The sequence below is a fragment of the Schistocerca piceifrons genome, chromosome 3 (genome assembly GCF_021461385.2).
Source record: "Schistocerca piceifrons isolate TAMUIC-IGC-003096 chromosome 3, iqSchPice1.1, whole genome shotgun sequence".
NCBI classification, from domain to species: domain Eukaryota; kingdom Metazoa; phylum Arthropoda; class Insecta; order Orthoptera; family Acrididae; genus Schistocerca; species Schistocerca piceifrons.
Window position 1 is genome coordinate 649,484,445 of NC_060140.1, and position 26,344 is coordinate 649,510,788.

Consider the following 26,344-nt stretch of genomic DNA (forward strand, 5'->3'; position numbering starts at 1 on the left):
CAATTTAGGTACACTTCACCTTTTTAACTAATTGAACCATGTAGCCCCTTTTTTTCTTATCACTCTGAAGTTCCTTATTTTACTTTTTTGACAGAGCCCAGATGTTAGTATAAGCTCCTCATCAGTCAGTCTCTACAGTTCTCTAATATAGACACATTTTCTTACGTTACAGCATATCTACGTTAACCTAATCTTTCCTGCATTGTTTTACATCTACCTACTGCAGCTTAAAGCTTGTATCATTTTGCGCACCTTTACTGCTGTGTGATCTATGAATGCCCTTCTTTATCAAATAAACAAGTGGGAAGCCTTGTGGCTACTCCTACTGCAGTCCTTATTCTGTGACTCATTGAAAGATCCTCTCACCATTACTGTTGTTTGCTCTGTTATTTATACATGTCAGTGTGCATTAGTGTCTGTGGTACAATAGCATTTTCACACCTATAGCTAATAAATCTTCATGAGAACATTCGTCTCACTACATATTCTGAATTTAACAGTTCATAATACTCTCTACATATTTATTCAATGTTTTTCCTCAGGAATATTAAGTATTGTTATCAACCTCTTCCTTACATCACTATTTGCACTATCTGTCTAATTCACAGTGTACTTCTCACTATGGTGTCTGCTCTTGTCAAACAAGCAGCACTTCATTAGTTAGGCTTTGAAATGTTTACCACATCATTCACTATGTCTCTGTCACCTTGCTCAGGTATATTCCATCCCTCAGAATTGCTGGCACACCTAAATACAAATTTACTACGCCGTTTCTTGCCTTTTGTCCATGTCCTATCATCACATGTGTAGATCAATCTTGGCTATCCATTGAAAACAGGGTGTAATTAAACAGATAAGAGTTCCATGATGGAGGTTATTGAATGTGGACAAAGGTGAGGATAGAATTGGACCTTGCATACTAGCCGGAGGAGAATGGTGTTGTTAGAGCTGGAGAACAAAAGAAGACAGATCCCAAAGACTGGTTAACCCTCTCCCTCCCCCCCCCCCCCCTCCCCCTCTGCATGACAAGGATCCCAGCTTGGCAGATATATCTCTCTGACCTTGGAGGATGTACATCTTGAGCATGTACTACAGAACAAAATGTTACAGTTCATCCTGACTGTGTTCCTGAAAAGTAGTTGCAACAAACCCCTATTGTAAGCATGTTGAGACTGACACAACAACACGTGATAAAAAGAAAATCTCTAATTTATAAATCGTAAAATTCCTAAGTTGAGTCTAATGTCTTAAATATCACACACTTCCTCTTGTTATTATTTAAGTATGTTACTGTAATGAAATTTATTTCTATTTTATCTTTTGTTAAGATACATAAATTTGTGCTATTTTGTCTAAAACAGACATGGTGACACCGTGGCTGTGTACAATTAATGTAGGTTGAGATCTTACAAAGAAGAAGACAGCAACCAATTTGTGATATGTATGCTGCGACACAGCTAGCATTCATGAAATATTTCCTTTATTTGTTATTCAAATGGCATACAACTAATTTTAAATACCTTATTTATGGTTTCAATCATGTCAAGGTAATATTTTCTTTTACTTGAAACAAATTGTTACTCATTCACAAATCTGAAATTTCTCTAGTACCTTTGCTGCTAATCATTTATAGCGATAATATCGTAGAAGTTCAGTTAACAGCTGATGATTAACAAATGAATTTGCCTTATCCTTCACCTACTTGGTCATATTTATAGTTTTCATGAGTTATACTATTATACAGAGAAGGGCACCACGAATGGTTACAGGGTTTGTTTAATCAGTGGAAGAGTGTCACAGAGATACTGAAGGAACTAAACGGAAGACTCTCGAAGATAGATGCAAACTATCCTGAGAAAGTCTGGTAACAAAGTTTCAAGAATCAGCTTTACATGGTTACTCTATATCTACATCTACATCGATACTCTGCAACTCACATTTAAGTGCCTGGCAGACAGTTCATCAAACCACCTTCACAATTCTCTAGTATTCCAATCTCGTATAGCGCATGGGAAGAACGAATTCGTATATCTTTCCATATGAGCTCTGATTTCCCTTATTTTATTGTGATGTTCATTTCTCCCTATGTAGGTCAGTGTCAACAAAATATTTTCACATTTGGAGGAGAAAGTTGGTGATTGAAAATATACTAGAACCCCCTACATATCGCGGACATGGGGATCGTGAAGATACGATTAGAATAATTATGCATCCACAGTCACATTCTAACAGACATTGTTCCCAATCTATGTATGTGAATAGAACGAGAAGAAACATTAATAACTGGTACAATGGGACATACCCTCTGCCATACACCAGAGTGATTTGCAGAGTATAGATGTAGAAGTACATTTACATCTACAATGGACACTCCGCAAATCACACTTCAGTGCCTGGCAGAGGGTTCATCCAACCACCTCCACAATAATTCTCTATTATCCCAATCTTGAAAACCTGTATCTTTTCGTGTGAGCTCTGATTTCCTGTATTTTGTGATGGTGATTGTTTCTCCCAATGTAGGCTGGCATCAACAAAATATTTTCACATTCGGAGGAGAAAGTTGGTGATTGAAATTTTGTGAGAAGATTCTGCCACAACGAAAAATGCCTTTGTTTTAATGATGTCCACTCCAAATGCTGTATCATTTCAGTGACACTCTCTCCTGTATTTCGCAGTAATACAAAAGTTCTTCTTTGAACTTTCTCGATGTACTCCATTAATCCTATCTGGTAAGGGTCCTACACCGCACAGCAGTACTCCAAAAGAGGATGGACAGGCGTAGTGTAGGCAGTCTCTTTAGTAGATCTGAGCATACTTCACATATGACCAGAATCTCTTTGGATTTTCTGTCAGGCCTTGAGACAAAGTTTCATTTTGGAAACTATTATAAGCAAATCACATTGATGTCTCCACTAAATTTTGAGCTTCTGTAAAAGATCGCCAATCTTGGGGATTTTGTGTTTGTTTAAATGTGGCATGCTTTCTTTGTTGTTTCCGCAACAGTGTTCTGACCTATTTTGTGTAACAATGTTGATAAGCTCCATCATTTGTTAATTTATTTGGTACAAATGTCTCAATAGCTGTCGATACTATTTCTTTGAATTCAAGCCACATCTGGTGTACACTTACTGGTAGAATGTTAATTTGGAAGGAGTGGAGGTTGTCTGTCAGGAAGGCACCAAGTGAATTTTTATATGCTTTTTTGAATAGGTGTATTTTTCATTTATTTTTTGTGGATTTGGGGGCTACAACATTTAGTCTCGCTACAACAACCCCGTGTTCACTGATCCTAGTAACTGGTTTGATGCTTGTTGTTAACTCAAGATTATTTGTTACTAAGAGGTCATGTGTATTTTCATAACTGTTTACTATTCACTTGGGCTCATAAACTAACTGCTCAAAATTATTTTCAGATAGCTTAACACAATTCCAGATGATAATTCATGCATACGTCTGGATTTAAACATGTATTTTCACCAACATATCAACGGTAAATTAAAATCACGACCAACTATGATTGCATGAGTCAGTTACTTGTTTGAAATTAAACTCAAGTTTTCTTTGAACCTTTCAGTAATTGTATCATCTGAGTTGGGAGGTCAGTAAAAGGATTGAATTATTATTTCATTCCAGTTACCAAGAATATGATGGTGTACATTCCTAGGTAACAAGTGGATTGCAGTTTTTGAGCATATTCACATAGTGCAAACCCTATACTTGACATGTATTTGGCTTGACCAAGAAAAATGCTTTTGCTCGTGATATACTGATTATTTTGTAAGGTCTACTGTATCTCAGAAAAAATCTGTATGATTGTTTCTTCTTCTTATGCTGGAAGTCTGATGATTTCTATTCAAAATTTAAGCAGTGGCTGGGTTCAAATCCAGGACCCATGACATTTTGATTACTAATCAAAGATGCTACTCCTAGACATTGACACTTCTCCTGATTGTGTGTTAGTTGGTATTATTAATTGGGAAGCACTAAGTATTTGATTAAAATGAAGACCAAAAATGCGCTAAAAATGTAACTGTACGTGTTTGTGTCATCTGTTGATTACATAACATAAAATGAAGATGTGAAGGAGTGTAGGGCCTGGACAGTTTTCACCCAAGGATGTTATTTTTACGTTTTTATTTGAATTTTTCTGACAATAGCAAAGTCAATTATTTTTGGTTAGTCTGATTTGTGCATTGTTTTTCTGTATCTACACAAATACTTAAAAGTATATCAAGTATATCTATGATTTTCAGAGTGTGGAGAGAGACAGTAGAGGTTTATGCCAAGCAGCTTACTGATGCTGGTTTTTATCATAAAGCAGCCTCATATTTATTGGTGTTGAATAAAGTGAATGAAGCAGTGAAAATGTTGTCATCCAACAAACTTCATCGGGAAGCATTGAGCATAGCTAAATGCAGACTTTCAGAAGATGATCCTTTGATTAAGAATGTGCTACATGAATGGGCAACTCATCTCATAAATGGTGGCAGCTATGAACAAGCAACAGAGTGGTAAGTTAAGACAAATAAGATATAAGTAATAACTTCTGGCTCTTGTCATATCATTATGAATATGACATCAGTGGCCTAAACATTTTAATATTGGAAGTGTGTGTGTGTGTGTGTGTGTGTGTGTGTGTGTGTGTGTGTGCGTGTGTGTGTGTGTGTGTGTGTTAGCTGCGGAGGGGGGAGGAATTTTGGGGATAGGAATTGCGTGTCACTGAACTGCGATAGGAGATACTGGATTGGCATGTAGTAGAGATCTTGCACCTAGGTTGTGTGCAGGAAAAAGACCCAGGTGGTGCAGGATTGCAGGTAGGGTTTGTGTGATAATAGACTAGGATATTGCATTTGTTGGATGGGTAACAGAATGCTATCCTGGACTATGAGGGTAGGATAATAGACAGGATATTCATTATCTCAGGGCAATTTGAAAAGTGGTAAAAGCACTGGCAGTGGATGTAGCTATGTTTTTCAAGGCCTGTGTGACATTCCATGAAGAGAGATGTACTGGTTAGTGATTGATTGACAGTGGCTATTGGTTTTTTGGTGTCAAACAAATGAGCCCATTATCACACCTGTGGAACAGGATGTTCCACCCAGTCACCACTGAATGCCTTTCAATAATTCTTCACCTCTAATTTTGTTTCTCATTTAGTCCCCATTGATCTTTTAGTCCAACATCACATCTATGGAACAAAACTGAAACAGATTTCTATGATGTCTCCTTCAGTTACAACAGAAAATCTGTGGCATCTGTGAACCAGTTACCGATTAGAACTCTTCTTACCACCTAGTAGCACACAGGCATGGAAGATCTCAAACACATTCTTTACCAGGGCTTCAGTTACCTCTCACTCTATCCCAAAATAAGGAATATCCTACCCAAAATCTTACCATCATCACCAAACATAATATGCTGCTTCCCATCAAATCTATTCATTATTCCAATCCATCCTCAAGCTAAAGCAATTCTGCAATATTCAGGTAATGCACCTGTAGACAGTCAAGATACAAGACATGTCCTACACAGCCTTCCGCCACCTGCTACTGTAGTCCAGTCACATGAATTTCCTATCCTATAAAAACAAAAACAATCAATTATTGATCAAATTATTTAATTGGATAGTACTCTCTAAAAGCTGATGACTCCATCATTATCCTCCCAGCCGACAAAGGATCTACCACTGTAGTACATGACCAAAACGAATATGTTAGTGAAGGTCTATGCCAGTTGTCTGACACCTCTACATACAGCGTCTGCCATCAAGACCGCATCCCTGTGATTCAAACTGACCTGCAGTCCTTCCTTAAAAACTCAGGCCCCTCATAAGGACTAACACCTCAATCCATAGAACTACTCACCACACCCAAACCACACACCCCAACATTTACCTTCTTCCTAAAATCCACAAACCCAATCATCCTGGTCGTCCAGTAGTTGCTGGCTTCAAAGCACCCATTGAACATATATCTGCCTTAGTTGACCAACATCTGCAACCTATAGTACAAAAACTCCCCTCCTACATCAAAGATACCAATCATTTCATAGATTGTCTGAGATCCATGCCCATCCCAGTCCCACTACACACTTTGTTTGTTACCATTGATGCGATGCCACTTCCCTCTATACAAACATCCCTCACGTATATGGTCTGCCTGCTGCTGAACATTTCCTTAGTCGGTGCCCACCTGATCCCAAACCTGTGACATCCTTCCTACTCCCCTTATTCAACTTTATACTTGTACCTGGTTTGGTTTAGGTACATTAATAACATCTTTACTATATGGACTGATGGTGAGGCTGACCTGCTAAAATTCCTGGAATCTCTGAATAGCTTCTCCCAATTAAATTTTACATGGTCCTGTTCTGAATCCCATGTCACTTTCATTGATGTTGATCACATCCTCACCGAAGGCCAGCTACACACTTCCGTTCACATTAAACCTACCAGCAAACAACAGTACTTACATTTTGACGATTGGTGTCCTTTCCGTGTCAAACATTCCCTTCCATACAGCCTTGGCATCCAAGGCAAATGTATTTGTTCAGATGCACACTCTTCACGGAATACGCCCCCAATTTCACCTCAGCCTTCACTGCACATGGTTACCCCACCAGCCTAGTTAAAAAGCTGATTTCCTGGGCCATCACATCCAATCCTGGTACTGCTGATCCCTCCACAAAAAAGCTTCAGAACACACCATTGGTGACTCAGTATTATCCTGGTCTGGAATGGATTAATCAGCTACTTCGACAGGGCCATAATTTCCTAAAATCATGCCCTGATATGAGATCCATTCTGCCTGAAATTTTGCCCTCCACGCCATAGCTTTCCATTGTCTGCCCAGTGTCCACAGTATTCTTGTCAGACCGTATGCTTCTTCTGCACCCATCTCTCTACTGTATGGCTCCTACCCCTGTGACCATCCCCACTGCAAGACTTGCCCTATGCACTCTCCTACCAACACCTATTCCAGCCCTGTAACTGGCAAAACATACACTATCAAAGGGAGAGCCACCTGTGAAATGACGCACCATATATCATCTGTTATGTAAACACTCTTTGGCTTTTTACATTGGCAAGACTACCACCAAATTATCGTTTAGGATGACTGGGCATAGGCAGAGGGTATATACTGACAACTTGCAATATCTTGTTGCAGAGCATGCTGTACAATATGACATTTGTGACCTCGGCACCTGTTTCATCACATTTGCCATCTGGATTCTTCCCCCCCAGACACCAGGTTCTCAGAACTCTACAGTTGGGAACTAGCACTAAAACATGTCCTTGGCTCTTGGCACCTACCAGGCCTTAATTTACGTTAATTTCCTCCGTCTCAGCTTTTCTTCACTGTAACTACTCTTTGCTTCACTCCGTTTTAATTTCATCCACCTCTCATTGTTTTTCCTGTCTATTTTTCACTGCCCCCTCCCGTCTCTGTTATGTACATGTTGTGTACATAGTTCCACGTAGTCAGCGTGTACACAACTTTCCCACTAGAGTGCGCCCCGCTAAGCACAACAGCGCAGGCGCAACGCTCGTCCGTCTCCGCAGTACGAGATGGCGCTGCCTTAGAGTAGGACCAAATTCTGCTTCCGCCGATCCGCGTATTAATATGTAACGCAGCGAATGAGATTGCTGCTTACGTAGAACCTTTTCTCCTCGCGGATCACAGTTGCGCACTGATACCTGAATGCGTGAGGTATTATAACGAGTGTACAGACCTCCGATTAGTCAGTCTGCATTAGTCTGTACCAGCCTATAGTCAAGTTTCAGTCTGCACGTAAGAAGATTGTCATATTCCTGTACATAGCCATGAAGATAAATGTATAGACACTTTGTCAAGTATCAGAGATATGTGAGAATAAGATTAATGCACCAAGACCAAAGGAATTTCAGATTGTCAGTTGTAAACAGCATCCAAAATCAAGTTACGTAATGTCTATGCTTTTTATTATTTTAATAAATGTGTGTGAAAATTAATCAAGTTCTGTTTAAAGTTGGTCAGCTTCTTGGAGGTCTTTTGCAGCAAATCATGGGTTTCATGTTCCCAAACAATGTTGGAATTTTTATGGATGATAATACACCATGTCACTGGGCAACAATTGTTCACGATCGGTCTGAAGCATATTTGGACAATTCAAGTTAAGGCCATACAAATCACTCAGTATGACCCATCACACATTTGCAGGACATAATCAAAAGATCAGTTCATGCACAAAGTTCTGCACTGGCAAAACTTTGGCAATTATGGGCGGTTATAGAGGCACCATGGCTCAGTGTTTCTGCAATGGACTTCCAACAAATTTTTGAGTCCATTCCATGTCAAGTTGCTGCACTACTCCGGGCAAAAGAAGGTCCGACATGTTATTAGGAGGTATTGTATTACTTTTGTCACCTTAGTGTAAACCAGCTTTACTACAATTAGTCCACAGCATTTAATATGAATGTGACAACTAACAAGTCGCTCATTCACTTCAGTGGCCACTGCCAACTCGTGGCGAATCACAAACTCACCTACCTAATTGGTGAGCCTGCTTAACACCACATCAGTGATTTTAGTAGCTGATTAAATGTGTGTGTGATTTGGTTCCACTTCCGGCGATCATACCTGCTCAACTACCTCAACAGGAAAAAATCTCTGTCTAGCGTACTCTCCATTCTCACAATCCTCTTGGTCTAGACCTCTGCTAATCACCCTTCCCCTTTTAATTTTTCTCTCCATTAATTTTCCACATGACCCTTTCCTGTACAAACCTTGAAAGGCCACGTACCCCTAGAGTTTGGCTTACAGAAATGTTAGTAACAGCGCTACGGTTCTCTCTGTGACAGGTCATGCAGCACTGCTTGCGTATGTTGAGCTTTTCTGTGCAGCACTTGACATGAAGGCTCATTGTGCCACCAATCGCAGAAAAGGCTAGGCACGACATCCACTGTACCCGTTGCCGCTATATGAATTGTTACCAAAGTGCTGGAGCAGACATGCCAGTCACTATGAAATATTTCTCATCCATTTTAAGAAAACTAGTAGATTTTTTTTTTTCCAAGTCTTATAGCCTCACATCTTTGCTTGATGATGGAACTGTTTTTTTTTTTTTTTCTTCTTCTTTTTCCATTATAGTGAAAGCATTGAAATTAAGTAACCCATTGGACAAAATTTTAGGAGTAACATTGTATTTAAAGGTGAGAGCAGAAAAATGTCTACCTCAATTCTCAAGATACTAGTTTGTACATATGGCAGAAGGTTCTTATGCAGCATATATGCAGTGTACCCAGTTCTGTCCATTGTCCATCCTACTGTCTGTATTTCATAAATGATTCAGGATATTGGAACAAGTTTTTCTGCAAGTGATAGCACACAAAGAGGCACTGACTGACATCGATACCTCCCCTCAGTGCAGCACTCTATGAGGAATGGGCTGCCATTCCCCAAGAAACTTTCCAGCACTTGATTTAACATATGTCTGCGACAGTGGAAGCTGTCATCGAGGCTAAGGGTGGGCCAGTACCATACTGAATTCCAGCATTACTGGTGGAGGGCACCATGAACTTGTAAGTGTCCGGATAGGTGTCCGGATACTTTTGATCACATAGTGTATCACGTATGTTATCCAAGAATTCTACTATTTGATCGTCTGCTGTGTTCATTATTTCATATCTCAAATCTACCCTTGAGATTTTTGACAATGTCTATGTCTTGTATCCAGGTCCCATCTCCTTCATTTTGTAATGTGACTTTATCAGTTTTGACATGCTGTTCATAAGCAGTAAATCATGTCCAGTTCACATTTGCCACTGGAAATGTTTTGCAGTTTCACATGGGGTTTTAAAAACTCTTTGATACCATTACATAATGCATTTGAAATATTCCGATGTCTTCAGATCCATTACATTTATGAAACTGTTTTTCATGATTCTTAAACCTAATGGTGGCGATGATTCAAATCTGCTGTGTGTTATTTTCTAACGGATTGCTTCATCTTTTCTTTACCTCAGTTCATGTTCACCACTTTTTCCTTTTTGTATGATTGAATTCTAGTTCCCCACGAGATTTGATCTCTGTTAAGGACCTGAACATTTTTTTCCTACATTCTTCAAGTGTCTTGATCATCTGTGGTGCTAGCAGGCATGTAAACTTGTACTACTGTCATGAATGTTGGCTCTCTGTCCATCTTGCCTATGATGATGCTAATTGCAGTTGAGTATAGTGATACTAATCCATTGTTTGTGTGCGATCTTCATATAGTAAACATTTGAGGCAGTCAGTTGCAAAACTGGTGTTGTCCATTGTAAGAAATTTTAGAGGACAGGCAAACAAGGCTAAATAAATCTTAATTATGACATAAATTGAACTTCTTCAACCAAATAGGAATGCATAATTTTGATATAGTAACTTGCGAGTAATTGGAAGTATAAATAGATTAGACAAGTTTTGGAACAGTGTACTCTCTGGTGAGATTAGCTTGTCCACAGAAATCTGTGAGGTCGCTTACTTATGGCCTTATGTGAAAGGCAGTCTTACAGAGGTTCAATTTCTTGCACCAGACTATTGGAAACCATCCCCTATAATGATCACTAATCTCCAAGTTTCATACAAAATGTACTCACTGGCAGAGCATATATTCAGGATATCTACTAAACTGTTTTGTAGTTATTTCTACTGCAGTAATGGGCAGCGTGGAGGGTAGAAATCGTAGAAGGAGAACAAGAGATGAATACACTAAGCAGATTCAGAAGGATGTAGGTTGCAGTAGGTACTGGGAGATGAAGAAGCTTGCACAGGATAGAGTAGCATGGAGAGCTGCATCAAACCAGTCTCAGGACTGAAGACAACAACAACAACAATGGGATTTGCTTTTCTATCCATATAATCGAGGATCTCCCCCCCCCCCCCCCCCCCCTTTTTTTCCTCAAATGTCGATAAATGCTCAGTTGTTCAAAATTTAGATTTTTATAGTTAAAATTGCACTCGTTGCCAAATACAATCTGTGAAAGAGTTTTGTCAGAAGCCAATATTTGGTGTTATTATAGGGTATTGAAAACTATTAGTTTATGCATAACTCTATATTTTCTTTCAGCCAGTTAAAGCAAAAGTTCATAAAAGCAAACTGCGCTTTGCTCCTGGGAAACCCGAAGTGAGAATAACAATGTAGGACATCATTGTTGATGATAATGTGAGAATGTTTACCATATTTACTCGAATCTAAGCCGCACTTTTTTTCCGGTTTTTGTAATCCAAAAAACCGCCTGCGGCTTAGAATCGAGTGCAAAGCAAGCGGGAGTTCTGAAAAATGTTGGTGGGTGCCGCCACAACTAACTTCTGCCGTCGAATATATGTAGCGCCACACAGGCATGCTTAGTAGGCACAAAGATAAATACTGGCACCAAAATCTCTGCGTCAGTAAATAAATTTAAAAAAAAAAGTGGAAGACGAGCCTTTTTCCTCCGCCCAGAGTTTCGACCACTGCGTTTTGGTACATTATCCAACGAAGTAAATACAAATTCTGTATTGTTGATCTTCGAATGTAGCAGCATTTCAATGTACTACGAAAATCCGACTGGCAAGACTGTTTGGGATGTTTGTCAATATGGCCAATTCTACGTTCTGAATTTTTTCCTACCTGTGAGAAGAGATGGTTGCTAATAGGAGCTTTTATGAATTGTGAATCACATGTAGTATTCTCTTCGCCATAAGATTAATACGAATATAAACATTTTGCCATGTATTGTTTCGTGTTTGCTACAATCTCATTTAAATCCTGTCTGCCTAATAAACTCTGATAATAAAATTAAAACAATTTGGAATATTATTAAAAGAGAAACAGGTCAACCAAGAGCAGAGGAAGACAGTATTACCATCAAATTGAATGAAAGCTTTATGAACAAAAATTCAGAAGTTGAAAATATTTTTAATAATCATTTTCTAAATGTTGTGGATATAGTAGGATCCAGGTGTTCATTAGAAGATGCTAGGCTGTTAATGGAAGAGGCCATACCTATGCAATTTGATACAATTGAAATCTCACCCACTTCTCCCTCTGAAATTAGGAAAATAATAAACTTGCTTAAAAGCAAAAACTCACATGGAATTGATGGCATTTCCAGCAAAATACTAAAAGCTTGTTCTCAACAGATAAGTAAGATTCTCAGCCACCTGTGTAATAGCTCTCTGGAACAGGGCATTTTCCCTGATAGACTGAAATATGCTATTGTTATACCTTTGCATGAAAAGGGGGATAGATCTGATGTCAACAATTACCGTCCAATCTCCCTTCTAACAGCTTTATCCAAAATTTTTGAGAAAGTAATGTATTCAAGAGTAGCTTCACATATCTGTAAAAATGAAGTACTAACAAAATATCAGTTTGGTTTCCAGAAAGGTTTTTCAACAGAAAATGCCATATATGCTTTCACCAGTCAAATTTTGAATGATCTGAATAACCGAACACCACCCATTGGGATTTTTTGTGATCTCTCAAAGGCTTTTGATTGTGTAAATCATGAAATTCTGCTAGACAAGCTCAAGTATTGTGGCATGAGTGAGACAGTGCACAAATGGTTTAATTCGTACCTAACTGGAAGAGTGCAGAAAGTTGAAATAAGTAGTTCTCGTAACATGCAAAAATCAGCACATTCCTCAAACTGGGGAACTATCAAGAATGGGGTTCCACAAGGGTCAGTCTTGGGTCCCTTGTTGTTCTTATTATATATTAATGACTTGCCATTCTATATTCATGAAGAGGCAAAGTTAGTTCTCTTTGCTGATGATACAAATATAGTAATCACACCTGAGAAACAAGAATTAACTGATGAAATTGTCAATACTGTCTTTCAGAAAATTACTAAGTGGTTCCTTGTAAATGGACTCTCACTGAATTTTGATAAGACACAGTACATACAGTTCCGTACAGTGAATGGTATGACGCCATTAATAAATATAGACCTTAATCAGAAGCATATAGCTAAGGTAGAATATTCCAAATTTTTAGATATGTCCATTGATGAGAGATTAAATTGGAAGAAACACATTGATGATCTACTGAAACGTTTGAGTTCAGCTACTTATGCAATAAGGGTCATTGCAAATTTTGGTGATAAACATCTTAGTAAATTAGCTTACTACGCCTATTTTCACTCATTGCTTTTATATGGCATCATATTTTGGGGTAATTCATCATTGAGGAATAAAGTATTTATTGCACAAAAGCATGTAATCAGAATAATAGCTGGAGACCACCCAAGATCATCCTGCAGACATTTATTTAAGGATCTAGGGATATTCACAGTAGCTTCTCAGTATATATACTCTCTTATGAAATTTGTTATTAACAACCAAACCCAATTCAAAAGTAATAGCAGTATGCATAACTACAATACTAGGAGAAAGGACGATCTTCACTATTCAAGATTAAATCTAACTTTGGCACAGAAAGGGGTGAATTATACTGGCACTAAAGTCTTTGGTCACTTACCAAATAGTATCAAAAGTCTGACAGATAACCAACAAGTATTTAAGAAGAAATTAAAAGAATTTCTGGATGACAACTCCTTCTACTCCATAGAGGAATTTTTAGATATAAATTAAGAAAAAAAAATAAATAAATAAATAAAGTTGTTATATTAACTTAAGTACGTTGTTAAATTAACCTAATTATGTCATGTATTGGAAAATTCGACTCGTTCCACATCATTACGAAATATCGTATTCATGATCCATGGAACTAGTATTAATCTAATCTAATCTAATCTAAACTACGAAACTAGAGTGAGACAACAGCAAACGAGGAAGAATATACTCATCATGTCATGTTTATATTCGTATTATTCTTATGCCTGAATAGTGATACAGTCAGAAATGAAGCACGGCAACTGACTAGATTTTTAAATCTAAGATGACTCTAATTTCTGTGCAGAATGTAATGAACTAAAGAGGCGCCTGCAAAGATTTTCAAATGGAGAAAAATTTTCGCTAAAATTTCGTTCAGATCATCATCTATCATACGCAGTCTATTATTTGGTTCTTGTTGATCATTATCAAAGAAAGAAGTAGTGTAAGTAACAACAAATGTTTTGCTAATGAGACGACTCCTCTCTATTTTTTATTTGCAAGCGGCGGTAGCGCGCACAAAAGCAAGCCACTCCGCGAGCGGTGACAGGCCGTAAACACACACTATCAGAATGCGACAAACAATGCATGACACAATACAGCAATGCATTTTCAGCTTAGAGTGACGTAAACACCTATAACAAAGAGAACGGCACTTATCAGATCAAAGAAAAATAAGCAATCAATTCAAACCAGACGAAACACGTGAAAAAGGAAGGATATCCGTATAAATATGGACGGAGCACGTGACGCGTAGCAATGGCTACCTGGTAAACCGTAACTGCTAAGCTTACGACTCAAACCAAACTACTGCAGCTGTATCATCATTCATTCGACCTAAATTGTGTCTCTTATTACAACTAGGCGAACTTTGTTTCGATTTGGAGGTGCGACCTAAAACTTTTCTCTCCCCTTGAATTTCGAGTCTCAAATTTCAGGTGCGGCTTAGATTCGGGAAAAATTTTTTTCCTTGATTTCGAGTCTCATTTTTCAGGTGCGGCTTAGATTCGAGTGCGGCTTAGATTTGAGTAAATACGGTATTGCAACAACAAAAAATTGGTGAAGTGTGAGGAAGGCTTGGGCCCTGAGGTTTTGAGAATTTCAGCAGTCCCAGGACCTCCAAGACTTTCGAGAATAGTTTAATTTTAAGAATTTTAAGTTTAAGTTATTTGTGTAATTTCACATTTGCTATTGCAATTCATGACAAAAAGGAGTTTTGTTAGACAAACAGATTTTTTTTTTTTTGGGGTGGGGGGGATCATGTGGTATAATTACAAATTAACAGTTTCCAGATTTTTTTTGTTTTGCTGTAAAACCATACTTCTTGCCAAATTCATGATTCTAGGTCAATGGGAAGAACCATACAGTTTTCGATGAGTGAGAATGTGACATAATGGCCGTATCTTTTGATTCCACTTACTTAGAATCATAAATCTTTGACACCACCAAAGAAATATAGACCTTGTTATGTCACATAAATGTGAACTTCATACATCTTCCCTTTCTTGAGAAAATGGGTCCTTACAGATGGACCACAACACACACACACACACACACACACACACACACACTATTTCCTAGGATTTAATTACACATTAACAATTTTTGGATTTTTACATTTACTTGTACTGTCAAATCTTGCTGCTTGCCATTGCCAAGTTTCATGGGTTGAGGTCAATGGGAAGTACCCTATAGGTTTTGATGAATGAGTTTGCAAGTATCAAAATATTTGACATAAAAGGCTACCCACTCCTGCGAAAAAAGTTTATTTACTGACAGACTGACAGACAGATGGACAACAAAGTGATCTAGGTTCGTTTTTCTCAGTTAAGGAATGGAACCCTAAAAGGAACATAAACTGTATGCAAGCACTTGTTGCCAGAACCAGCAATAGAAGTAAATTAGTGGTTTACATTAACAACATTAACTCCTGATTATTGCCCAGTTGAAACCAGCTTTCTCATGGAGAAGGAACATCAAGAAAGAAGCAGAAAGGATGAATACTGTTTCAGTAAATTTCAGCATAAGGAAAAAGGCTCACCAGGCAGTACGTGTATGTGCCGCAACATCAGGGATGTCCAAAGACAGACTCTCAAAAGGAAATCAATTAATAACCAACTACCAGTCATACCACATTTGTGCAAAAAAGTTCCATGCTGCTGTAATGGAGGACAAAAATTCAAATGTGGATAAAGTATGTTTTGAAAAGGACATTTGCTACTCATCCTATAATGGAGATGCTGAGTTGGTGATAGGCACAACAAAAGGACTGTCAGAAACTGAGTTTTTTGCCAACAAGACATTCATTGAAATTGAAATTGAAAATAGACCGCACACACACACACACACACACACACACACACACACACACACACACGAGCATGATAGATGCATTTGACTGAGTGCAGGCAAATGCAACTACCATGCTCGTGTGTGTGTGTGTGTGTGTGTGTGTGTGTGGTCTATTTTCAATTTCAATTTCAATGAATGTCTTGTTGGCAAAAAACTCAGTTTCTGACAGTCCTTTTGTTGTGCCTATCACCAACTCAGCATCTCCATTATAGGATGAGTAGCAAATGTCCTTTTCAAAACATACTTTATCCACATTTGAATTTTTGTCCTCCATTACAGCAGCATGGAACTTTTTTGCACAAATGTGGTATGACACACACACACACACACACACACACACACACACGAGCATGGTAGATGCATTTGCCTGAGTGCAGGCAAATGCAACTACCATGCTCGTGTGTGTGTGTGTGTGTGTGTGTGTGTGTGTGTGTGTGTGTGTGTGTGTGGTGGTTGTTTTCTTGTTGGCCAGAAGCTCACTTTCTGACAGTCCTTTTGTTGTGCCTGTCTGCGACTCCGCATCTCCAGTATGTGGTGAATAGCAATTATCCTTTTCGTAATACTGCTTCATTCCATCCTAGATTTTCCATTGTTTAAAGTATGTTTTGATATACAACAGAATCAGCCAATACCGAAGCTCTCCATAAGTGAAGTATTATCTTTGAGACTGGGTTGGCTATACAATTTGTACTTTACAATTTATTCCCAAACACAGGCACAGGAAAGTATTACTTTTCTTATTTAACTTGAAACAAAAGCAGCCAAGTAGCCTATGCTCTGTTGGATTTTCTCAAAAACGTTGAGGCGACCCAGCCAGAAAATGGTTCAAATAAAATTAATATATTTTATTACTCCTGTACCATTCAAAATAAAAATACAGTAATTGTGCACACTAACGAACTTCATGGAATAAATCAGAAAATTTAATAAGCTGGTACATTATTTGCCTTATTGTGGCCATGTCTGTAATCCCGACAGACTGTTTGCTAGAGTGGATAAAGACTACCAGAACAAGGAGGATATTCTTTTACTGTCTCAGTACTATAAACTGCTGGAACAACATGGTATTGTCAAAATACTAAATAAAGGTTGAGAAGCAATGGATCTTAAGCCCTTCCCTCTAAGACGCCTTTCCAAATAAGCAGATGCCAGACTGAGATTCATTGGAAGAATCCTAAGGAAACACAGTCCAAAAACAAAGGAAGTAGGTTACAGTACACTTGTTCGCCCACTGCTCGAATACTGCTTATCAGGTGGGATCCATACCAGGTAGGGATGATAGAAGAGAGAGAGAAGATCAAACGGAGAGCAGCGCGCTTCGTTACAGGATCATTTAGCAATCAAGAAAGCGTTGCGGAGAGGATAGATAAACTCCAATGGAAGACTCTGCAAGAGAGACGCGCAATAGCTCAGTACAGGCTTTTGTTGAAGTTGCGAGAACATACCTTCACCGAGGAGTCAAGCAGTATATTGCTCCCTCCTACGTGTATCTCGCGAAGAGAGCATGAGGATAAAATCAGAGAGCTTGGAGCCCACACAGAGGCATACCGACTATCTTTCTTTCCACAAACAATACGAGACTTCCCCCCGCGGGTTTGGGGGAAGAATAGGCCCGCGGTATTCCTGCCTGCCATAAGAGGTGACTAAAAGGAGTCTCAAATGTTTTAGCCTTATGTGATGGTCCCCTCTCGGGTTCTAAATTGTTCCGAAGAGCGAGCCGATTGGGGAAGGGCGCCTTACTTGGTGCATTGTGTCCATCTTGCGTTGAGAACTTTCGTCAGCTTATTCGTCGTTGCATTGCAGTCCTGCCCGCTCTCCATCTCTTGGGCATGGATCCGTTCCTGTGTGCACTTTCCGCCATGCGGTGAGCGGTGCCAGTTTCTGCACAGATGACAACCATGGACGATGTGTCACCTAAAATCCAGCACGGTAGCCAGTCCGTTGTGGTGGGGCTGCCACGTACCCTCTTGGTTGTAGCCCCCTGACAACACAGGGATTGCTCTACTGATGCCTGCGCCGTTAACTCCCCACGTATGCCAAGGAGTAGATGCCCATCTCCCTGGGGCATCAGGACTCCCAGCAATGGCCATCCTGCCAGGTGGCCTTTGCTGTGGCTGGGTGGTGCCCGTGGGGAGGGCCCTTGGTCGGAGTAGGTGGCATCAGGGCGGATGACCCGCAATGAAGCGTGGTACATCATCTCTCGCTGGCGGCCAGCCGTCAGCAGTCTCTAAGCGTTCCAAAGCTCACTTTAAGGCTAATGTGTATGACCCCAAATCGTTCCCCTCCCTGGCCACACCATGGGAGGAACGAAAGGCTATGAATGAGAGTGAAAGATATTTGCCCCGGTATCTCGTCTGTACCAGAGCTGATGGGGAATCGTTTGTGTCTGTGAAGCCTCAGTTCTTTGTCGAACATTTAGAGGACAAGTTCGGGGAGGTGGAGGGCTTGTCCAAAATACGGTCAGGGTGAGTCTTAATAAAAACAGCATCCTCTGCCCAGTCACGAGCCTTGCTCGCTTGTACGAAGCTGGGGGATGTTTCTGTTACTATCACCCCACATAAAAGCTTAAATATGGTCCAGGGAATCATTTTTCACAGGGATCTCCTTTTACAGTCTGATGACGAGCTGCGCGCCAACTTAGAGCGCCGAGGGGTCCATTTCGTCTGGCGCGTCCACCGGGGTCCGAGGGATCACCAAGTTGCCACCGGTGCCTTCATCTTGGCCTTCGAGGGTGACACGTTACCTGAGAAGGTCAAGGTGGTGGTATTCCGTTGTGATGTTAAGCCCTATATCCCTCCCCTGATGCGGTGATTTAAGTGTTGGAAGTTCGGCCATATGTCTTCTCGCTGTGCTTCCAGCCTCATCTGTTGCGATTGTGGTCGACCATCCCATCCTGATACTCCATGTGCCCTGCCTCCAATCTGTGTGAACTGTGGTGAACACCATCCGCCTTGCTCGCTGGACTGTCCGATTCTGCAGAAGGAGCGGAAAATCATGGAAATCAAGACCCTCGACCGACTGACGTACACTGAGGCGAAGCGGAAATATGATCGGCTTCATCCAGTGCGTATGACATCTACTTATGCCGCAACTGTCCCTCCTGCTACAGTTCCATCAGCTCCAGTCAGCTCTCAGAGTCGAAGGCCCACACCTGCCCCCTTGATGGTGGGGGGCACTAAACTCCCTGTTGCTCCTGCTCCATCTACTTCAGGAGCAACACCCCCCCAACCATCGGGGACATCAGTTCCCCCTTCCCAGCTGGAGAAATGTAAGACTTCTTCGGCTACACTCGCCAGGAAGGGGTCCCTTGGGGACCTCCCTTCGCACGTTCCGACCAGCGGCACAGCGGACACCCGCAAGTGGCTTAAACAACCACCAGTCCCTGGTCGTAGGGCCTCACGGTCATCGTCTGTCCCTGAGACTGACCCTGTGAAGCCCTCCAAGCCTGAACCACCGAAGGCACAACGAAGGAAACGGACACAGAAACAGAAGAACGTCCCCAAGAATACCGACATTGTGGTGGCACCCGTCCCACCGCTTCCTACAAGCTCTGCGTCTGAGGACGAGGTGGAGATGCTGGCGTCCGCTGAGGACCTCGATCTCGCCGGTCCCTCGGATGCCATGGATAGCACTAGCACCGGTGCTCAATTGGAGGCAGCAGGTGACCCAGCGGCATAATCTGCCTTCCAAGTCCCGTCACGCCTCTCTCAGACATGGCCAATAACATCCTCCAGTGGAACTGCGGCAGTTTCTTCCACCATCTAGCTGAGCTCCTCCAACTTATCAGCCTTCATCCTTTCTTCTGCATTGTTCTTCAGGAAACTTGGTTTCCAGCAATGCGAACCCCCACCCTCCATGGCTATCGGGGTTATTATAAGAACCGAGCAGCTTATGCAAGGGTGTCTGGTGGCGTCTGCATCTACGTCCTTAACTCCCTTCACAACGAGTCTGTCCCTCTACAAACGGCTTTAGAGGCTGTCGCTGTTAGGGTGTGGACGCCACAGGCTATTACCGTCTGCAGTCTTTACCTTCCACCGGATGGTGATGTCACGCAGCATGAGCTGGCTGCGCTGCTGGCCCCATTGCCGCCACCTTTCTTGTTACTGGGCGATTTCAATGCCCACAACCCTCTATGGGGTGGGACTGTCTCCGATGACCGCGGTCATGCCGTGGAGCATTTGTTGGCTCAGCTCGACCTTAGCCTCTTGAACACCGGTGCTCCCACGCATTTCAGTGTGGCCCATGGCTCGTTCTCGGCCATCGATCTCTCTCTTTGCAGCCCCAGACTTGTTCCATCCCTCCACTGGAGAGTACATCCTGACCTGTGTGGTAGTGACCATTTTCCCATCTATTTGTCACTGCCCCAGTGTCATACTTCTGGGCACATGCCCCGCTGGGCTCTCCACAGGGCTGACTGGCCGGCTTTTACTTCCACTGCAACCATCGAGTCTCCCCCACAGGGTGACATTGACGAGGTGGTCTGTGTCTTAACCACGTCAATCATTTCGGCGGCAGAGGCTGCCATCCCCCGCTCTTCTGGACCCCCTCGGAGGAAGGCTGTACCCTGGTGGTCGCCGGAGATTGCTGAGGCTATTCGCGACCGTAGGCGGGCCCTCCAGCGTCATAGGCGGCACCCGTCTCTAGAGACCCTCATCGCCTTTAAGAGGCTCCGTGCCTTGGCCCGTCGTCTTTTTGCACGGCGTAAGCAGGAGTGCTGGGAGAGGTATGTCTCATCCTTGGGCTCCCGTGTCTCCCCCTCGCTCGTGTGGTCCCGGATCCGGCGGATTTATGGATACCAGACCCCTATGGGTGTCCCTGGGATCTCCTTGGATGGCGCTGTCTGCACGGACGCTGCCGCCATTGCTGAACGCCTTGCTGCGCACTTTGCTAAGAGCTCTGCGACTGCAACTTATCCCCCCGCCTTTCGCTCTCTAAAGGAGCGAGCCGAGCAGATGCCGTTATCATTCAACACGCATCGTTCTGAAAAATACAATGCTTATTTCAGCGAGAGGGAATTCCTCGCTGCCCTCACTGATTGCCCTGATACGACACCAGGACCAGACTGCATCCACGCACAGATGCTGAAGCATCTCTCCAGGGACTGCCAGAGACACATCCTCACCATCTTTAACCGCATTTGGGGCGAGGGCGTGTTCCCGTCGCAATGGCGAGAGGGTGTTATTGTCCCCATCTTGAAGCCCGGTGCGGACCCACTGGCGGTGGACAGCTATTGTCCCATTACCCTCACCAACGTTTCGTGCAAATTGCTCGAACGTATGGTGGGGCGGCGTTTGTGTTGGGTCCTTGAGACGCGCGGTCTCCTCGCTCCATCCCAGGGTGGCTTCCGTCGGGGCCGGTCTGCAGCGGACAATTTGGTGCGGCTGGAATCTGCTATCCGTACGGCCTTTGCCTGACGTCAGCATCTCGTTGCTGTCTTTTTTGATCTGCGGAAGGCGTATGACACCACATGGCGGCATCACATCCTTGCTACGTTGCATGAGTGGGGTCTTTGTGGTCGGCTCCCGGCTTTTCTGCAAACCTTTTTATTGCGCCGCTCTTTCCGGGTGCAAGTCGGTGCCACCTCTAGTTCCTCTTATACACAGGAAAATGGGGTCCCGCAGGGCTCGGTGTTGAGCGTCTCCTTATTTCTAGTGGCCATTAATGGTCTGGCTGCAGCCGTGGGGTCGTCGGTGTCTCCTTCTTTGTATGCCGACGACTTCTGCATCTCCTTTAGCTCCACGACTACGGGAGTCGCCGAACGCAGGCTGCAAGTAGCCGTTCGCAAGGCAGCATCATGGGCTCTGACTCATGGTTTTCAGTTCTCTGCAGCCAAGACTCGCGTTATGCACTTCTGCAGGCATCGGACGGTCCACCGTCATCCTGAACTTTACCTCGACGGCCACCTGCTTGAAGTGGTGGCCACTTGCCGCTTCTTAGGACTCGTCTTTGATGCCCGGCTCACATGAGTTCCTCATATTACTCAGCTGAAGCAAAAGTGCTGGCGGCACCTCAACGCCCTCCGCTGCCTGAGCCACACATCTTGGGGTGCAGATCGCTGCACGCTGTTGCGATTGTACAGGGCCCTTGTGCAGTCCAGGCTTGATTATGGGAGCCTGGCCTATGGGTCTGCATCACCCTCCGTGTTGACGTTGTTAGACCCCACACACCACTGTGGGGTTCGGCTTGCAACTGGCGCTTTTCATACGAGCCCCGTGGATAGTCTACTGGTGGAGGCCGGGGTTCCCCCGCTGCGGATTCGCCGCCATCGACTGCTCGCCGACTATGCTGTCCACATGCATTGCTCGCCTGGCCATCCCAATCGTCGCCTGCTTTTCCCTGCCACGGTCCTCCATCTGCCCGAAAGGCGACCTAGGTCTGGGCTTTCCATAGCTGTCCGCGTCCAGTCCCTGCTGTCCTTCCGGGTCCGTGCACCTACGCCTCCCTGGTGTTTGCCCCGGCCGTCCATCTGTCTGGACATGGCACAGGGACCCAAGGACTCGGTTCCGCCTGTGGCCCTCCGTCGCCGTTTTCTTGCGCTCCTCGCCTCATTTTCGGGCTGTGAGACTGTCTACACTGATGGTTCCCTGGTTGATGGTCGCACTGCCTACGCTTTTGCTCACGCTGCCCATGTTGAACAGCACTCCTTGCCGGCTGGCTGCAGTATTTTTACTGCAGAGCTGGTGGCCATACTGCGCGCTCTTGAGCATATGGGTTCCTGCTCAGATACGTCCATCGTCATCTGCAGTGACTCCCTGAGCGGCCTCCAGGCCATCGATCGCTGCTATACCTCTTCTCCTCTGGTGTCCTCTATTCAGGAGTCTGTTTCCGCCATTACCCGTTCTGGTCGTTCGGTGGTCTTTGTTTGGACACCGGGTCACGTTGGCATACCGGGGAACGAACATGTTGACAGGCTGGCCAAAGGGGCAATCGACGCCCCAGCTTTGGAGATTGGCCTCACGGCTCGCGATCAGCAGCTGGTGTTGCGCCGTAAGGTGCTTGGGATGTGGACTGCTGAGTGGCGTGGCGTGACATCCCCGAATAAACTGCGGGCTGTCAAGGAGACGACCGATGTGTGGCTCTCCTCCCTGCGGGCTTCTCGCAGGGACTCTGTCATCCTGTGTCGGCTCCGCATCAGCCATACCTACCTGACGCACGGCCATCTTTTGCGTCAGGAGGATCCCCCCCCTGTGTCGGTGTGGGTCCCGGCTGACGGTCGCCCACATTTTGTTGGAGTGTCCTCGACTGCGCACCCTCCGGCAGTCTTTTAATCTCCCAGGCACTTTGCCTTTGGTTTTATGTGATGATGCCTCCATGGCTGATGACGTTTTAAATTTTATTCGTGGTGGTCCTTTTTATGGTTCCATTTAGGGACGTCCTGCACCTTTCCCTTTCTGTGTCTTTTGTCCTCACGTCTCTCAATATTTGTTGCTGTTTTGGTGTGTCGTCGGATGGTTGACTCTTTCCCTTTTTTTTTGTTCTCGTGGTCAGTCACCCAGTCTCCGGCCATCTTCTTTTCTTCTGTTTCTTTTTGTCTGGTGTTCATCTGTACTCTTCGTGTCTGTAGTGTTCGTTGCCGCATTTGTGTTCTTTTAGGGCCTGGGGGGAGTCTCCTTCCCCTTGGGGTTTTACCTGCTTCGTGAATTTGTGTCTCGTCTGTTTTTGGAATGGGGGACTGATGACCTTCGCTGTTTAGTCCCCCTTAAACATCCCAACAACCACCACCAATGCGAGACTGGAATAGAAGGGAGAACCAAGAGAGGTACTCAAGGTACCCTCCGCCACACACCGTCAGGTGGCTTGTGGAGTATGGATGTAGATGTAGAAGTGTGTGTGCCTTATAAAAGGTCTAACAAGAAGGTATTTTTGTTAGTGTTAGACACTTATAATGGAAGTCCTGTAGAGGTACGGAAATCCAGAAATTGCAACCAGGAAGTGAAGAAAGCAGCCACTTTGGAAAAGAATAAAATGAGCAGCAAGGAAGAGAAGAAGTATGTCTTAAAACCTATGACGCACTTTCATGAACCAGAATAATCTGAAGAGTTTTATAAGTGTGTTGTTTGAAAGTTATCAAAAGATTTCCAGTTTAATATTGTTATTGACAGTATTTTGTGTTGTATTTTGATTTGTTGCTATGTTACACATTTGCTTATCAAACGTTTATGGAAAAGTGCGATACTAAAATGTTATATTGAAGTACGTAATTGTATTACTATGCAAAATGAACAGTAAAGTAGCTTGCTCTGCAGTTATTGTTAAAGATAAAAAAGAAATTGAAAAAATTTGAATGAGTATGTTAACAAAACATTTAACTACCATCTTTACATTTATTGACTTTCGAAAAAACCTGCAGACTTTTTTCTTCTGTCTTAAGATCAACAATGAAAATTTTATACTCATAAACACAGAAGTGTGCCTAAAAATCTGTGTAAATGTTAAATTATCTCATTTATGTAATTAGTATTCTTAAGATTTTAAAAATGTCATACCTTAAAAATTTACTTTCTTGCATTTATCAATTTTGATGAAAACGCTCCTCAATTATTGTTCGCAAACTACTTGCCATCTGTGAAATATTTCCCCCAAGCATAGTCACCAGACTGTCCATTGAGTGTACACGAAACTTAATTGAGCAGTGGTTGGTTTAGTTTACAATACTGTAAGAAGCTCTGACCATCATTAAAACCTTGGACCTCCTTTCTGTAAAGATGATACTCGGCACTTCGTGACTTATCCGTATATAATTTTTGCAGCCTTGCGTGTAACGTACCCCATACTGATGTTGATTTTGTACAGACATATTTTCTGTTTACAGATGTAGTGCCATTTATGCATGCATTTTGTAATTTCAAAAGCCAAATGTAGAGAAATTGACATATTTGTCTGCAAAAGAAACCGCTGCAATCCTCTCAAACTGAATTCATATACTGGATACCCTAATATCTGTTGTTATGTAGTGATGCAGTTATTAGCTGCACTCACATTTGTTGTGAAAAGAACTGAATTATTCAGTGGTCATTGCTTATGATATTGGTTGTCACTTACTTGTTTTTGCTTTTGCCTATGATTGTCTAACCATGGAGATGTGTAAGTTATTTACTGACACGTGAAAAACCAACTTAATTTCAGACCTTCAGCTCAAAATTACACTACTGTGTCTCTTAATAGGTGATTAATTTGTATTCATTGTTTCAAAGTCCACTTGAAATGCCTTCTCCATTCAATTACAGTTGCTAGTCCATTTATCTCCCTAATCAATACCAAAATAAATACTTTCATAATCTGGATTCCCAAGATATAGTTTAATTATATTTAGATAATTAAAAGATGATCTTTTGGGATATTCTCCTTGTATCCTCAAAATATAATTGAAATGTTCAGAAATTATAATAATCTTGACTTTATATTTGGGGAGCACATTGGGATATTAGTGTTATTTCCTTTTCTAAATACAAATAGAAGTGAAATTTTTTCATGCAGAACATTGTGTACTAGGTGATTAGGTTATTAATTGCATTATGTAATTAAAAATTAAGGATCTGATCAGTTTTATATTAAAATTATGTGTGATGGGGTAGTCATAAGTGGAAAAAAGAAGATTGAGATAATTAAAACAATGACAATTTTTTCTGAATTGATAGTGTCAGAATGTAACCGCAGTGGCCCAAAGCATAGGCTGGCCATTCCCACTTTGTTTTAAAGTCCTTACTGCCACTGTTCCTGTTGACCATTCCTTTGGTGGGCATAAAAAGTACAAAAGGTATATAAAGCAGAACTGTGTGAATTACTGCATTATTTAGCTTCAGACTGACATTATCTGGAAGAAAGAAGACAGAAGCGTTATTGGTAGTTGGTAAACTAAACCTTAGGTTGAGTAACATATTGAATCGTCTATGTTCAGATGAACTTAAAATGTAATGAAAGAAGCTCTGGTAGTGTATGAAAGAAATTCATAGTATGTGTTATTATTTTAAGGTCAATTTTACATTTTCCAGGATTTACCTATGCATGCAATTTCTCAGATACCTTTTAATTTAGCCATACTCACATTGTCTGGTGAGTATGATGTTTTTTCCCCCTGCATGAAGTAACAGCAGTAGTAATTTTTGTGGTGCTTATAGTTGTTTGTTGTATGTTATGAGCTGAATTAAATATTTGCAGCTTGTTGGCGACAGGTGATATGGTGGAAGCAGCTAAAGTGATTGCGAAGCGACCAGAACCAGAGGCTCTGTGCATTGCTGTCCAGATTGCACAGAAAGCAGGGGATCTAGACCTTGCTAATGCTTTTCTAAAGAAAAGTGTGTGTGAATATCTCCTTCATGAGAAGTGGGATTCTGCACTTGAAATGCTTCACCACAACATAAACAACAACGTGAGTGTTG

The 26,344-nt window shown here is 42.2% G+C and overlaps 1 protein-coding gene across 1 annotated transcript in view; it reads left to right on the forward strand.

The window, feature by feature from the left end:
• LOC124789327 (gem-associated protein 5) overlaps positions 1-26,344 on the forward strand; it is a 366,866-nt gene that overhangs the window by 285,697 nt on the left and 54,825 nt on the right. Inside the window, exons 18-19 of the mRNA XM_047256646.1 lie at positions 4,254-4,511; positions 26,124-26,334. Of these exons, the coding sequence (XP_047112602.1) occupies positions 4,254-4,511; positions 26,124-26,334 (469 nt within the window). The remainder of the gene's footprint in view (positions 1-4,253; positions 4,512-26,123; positions 26,335-26,344) is intronic.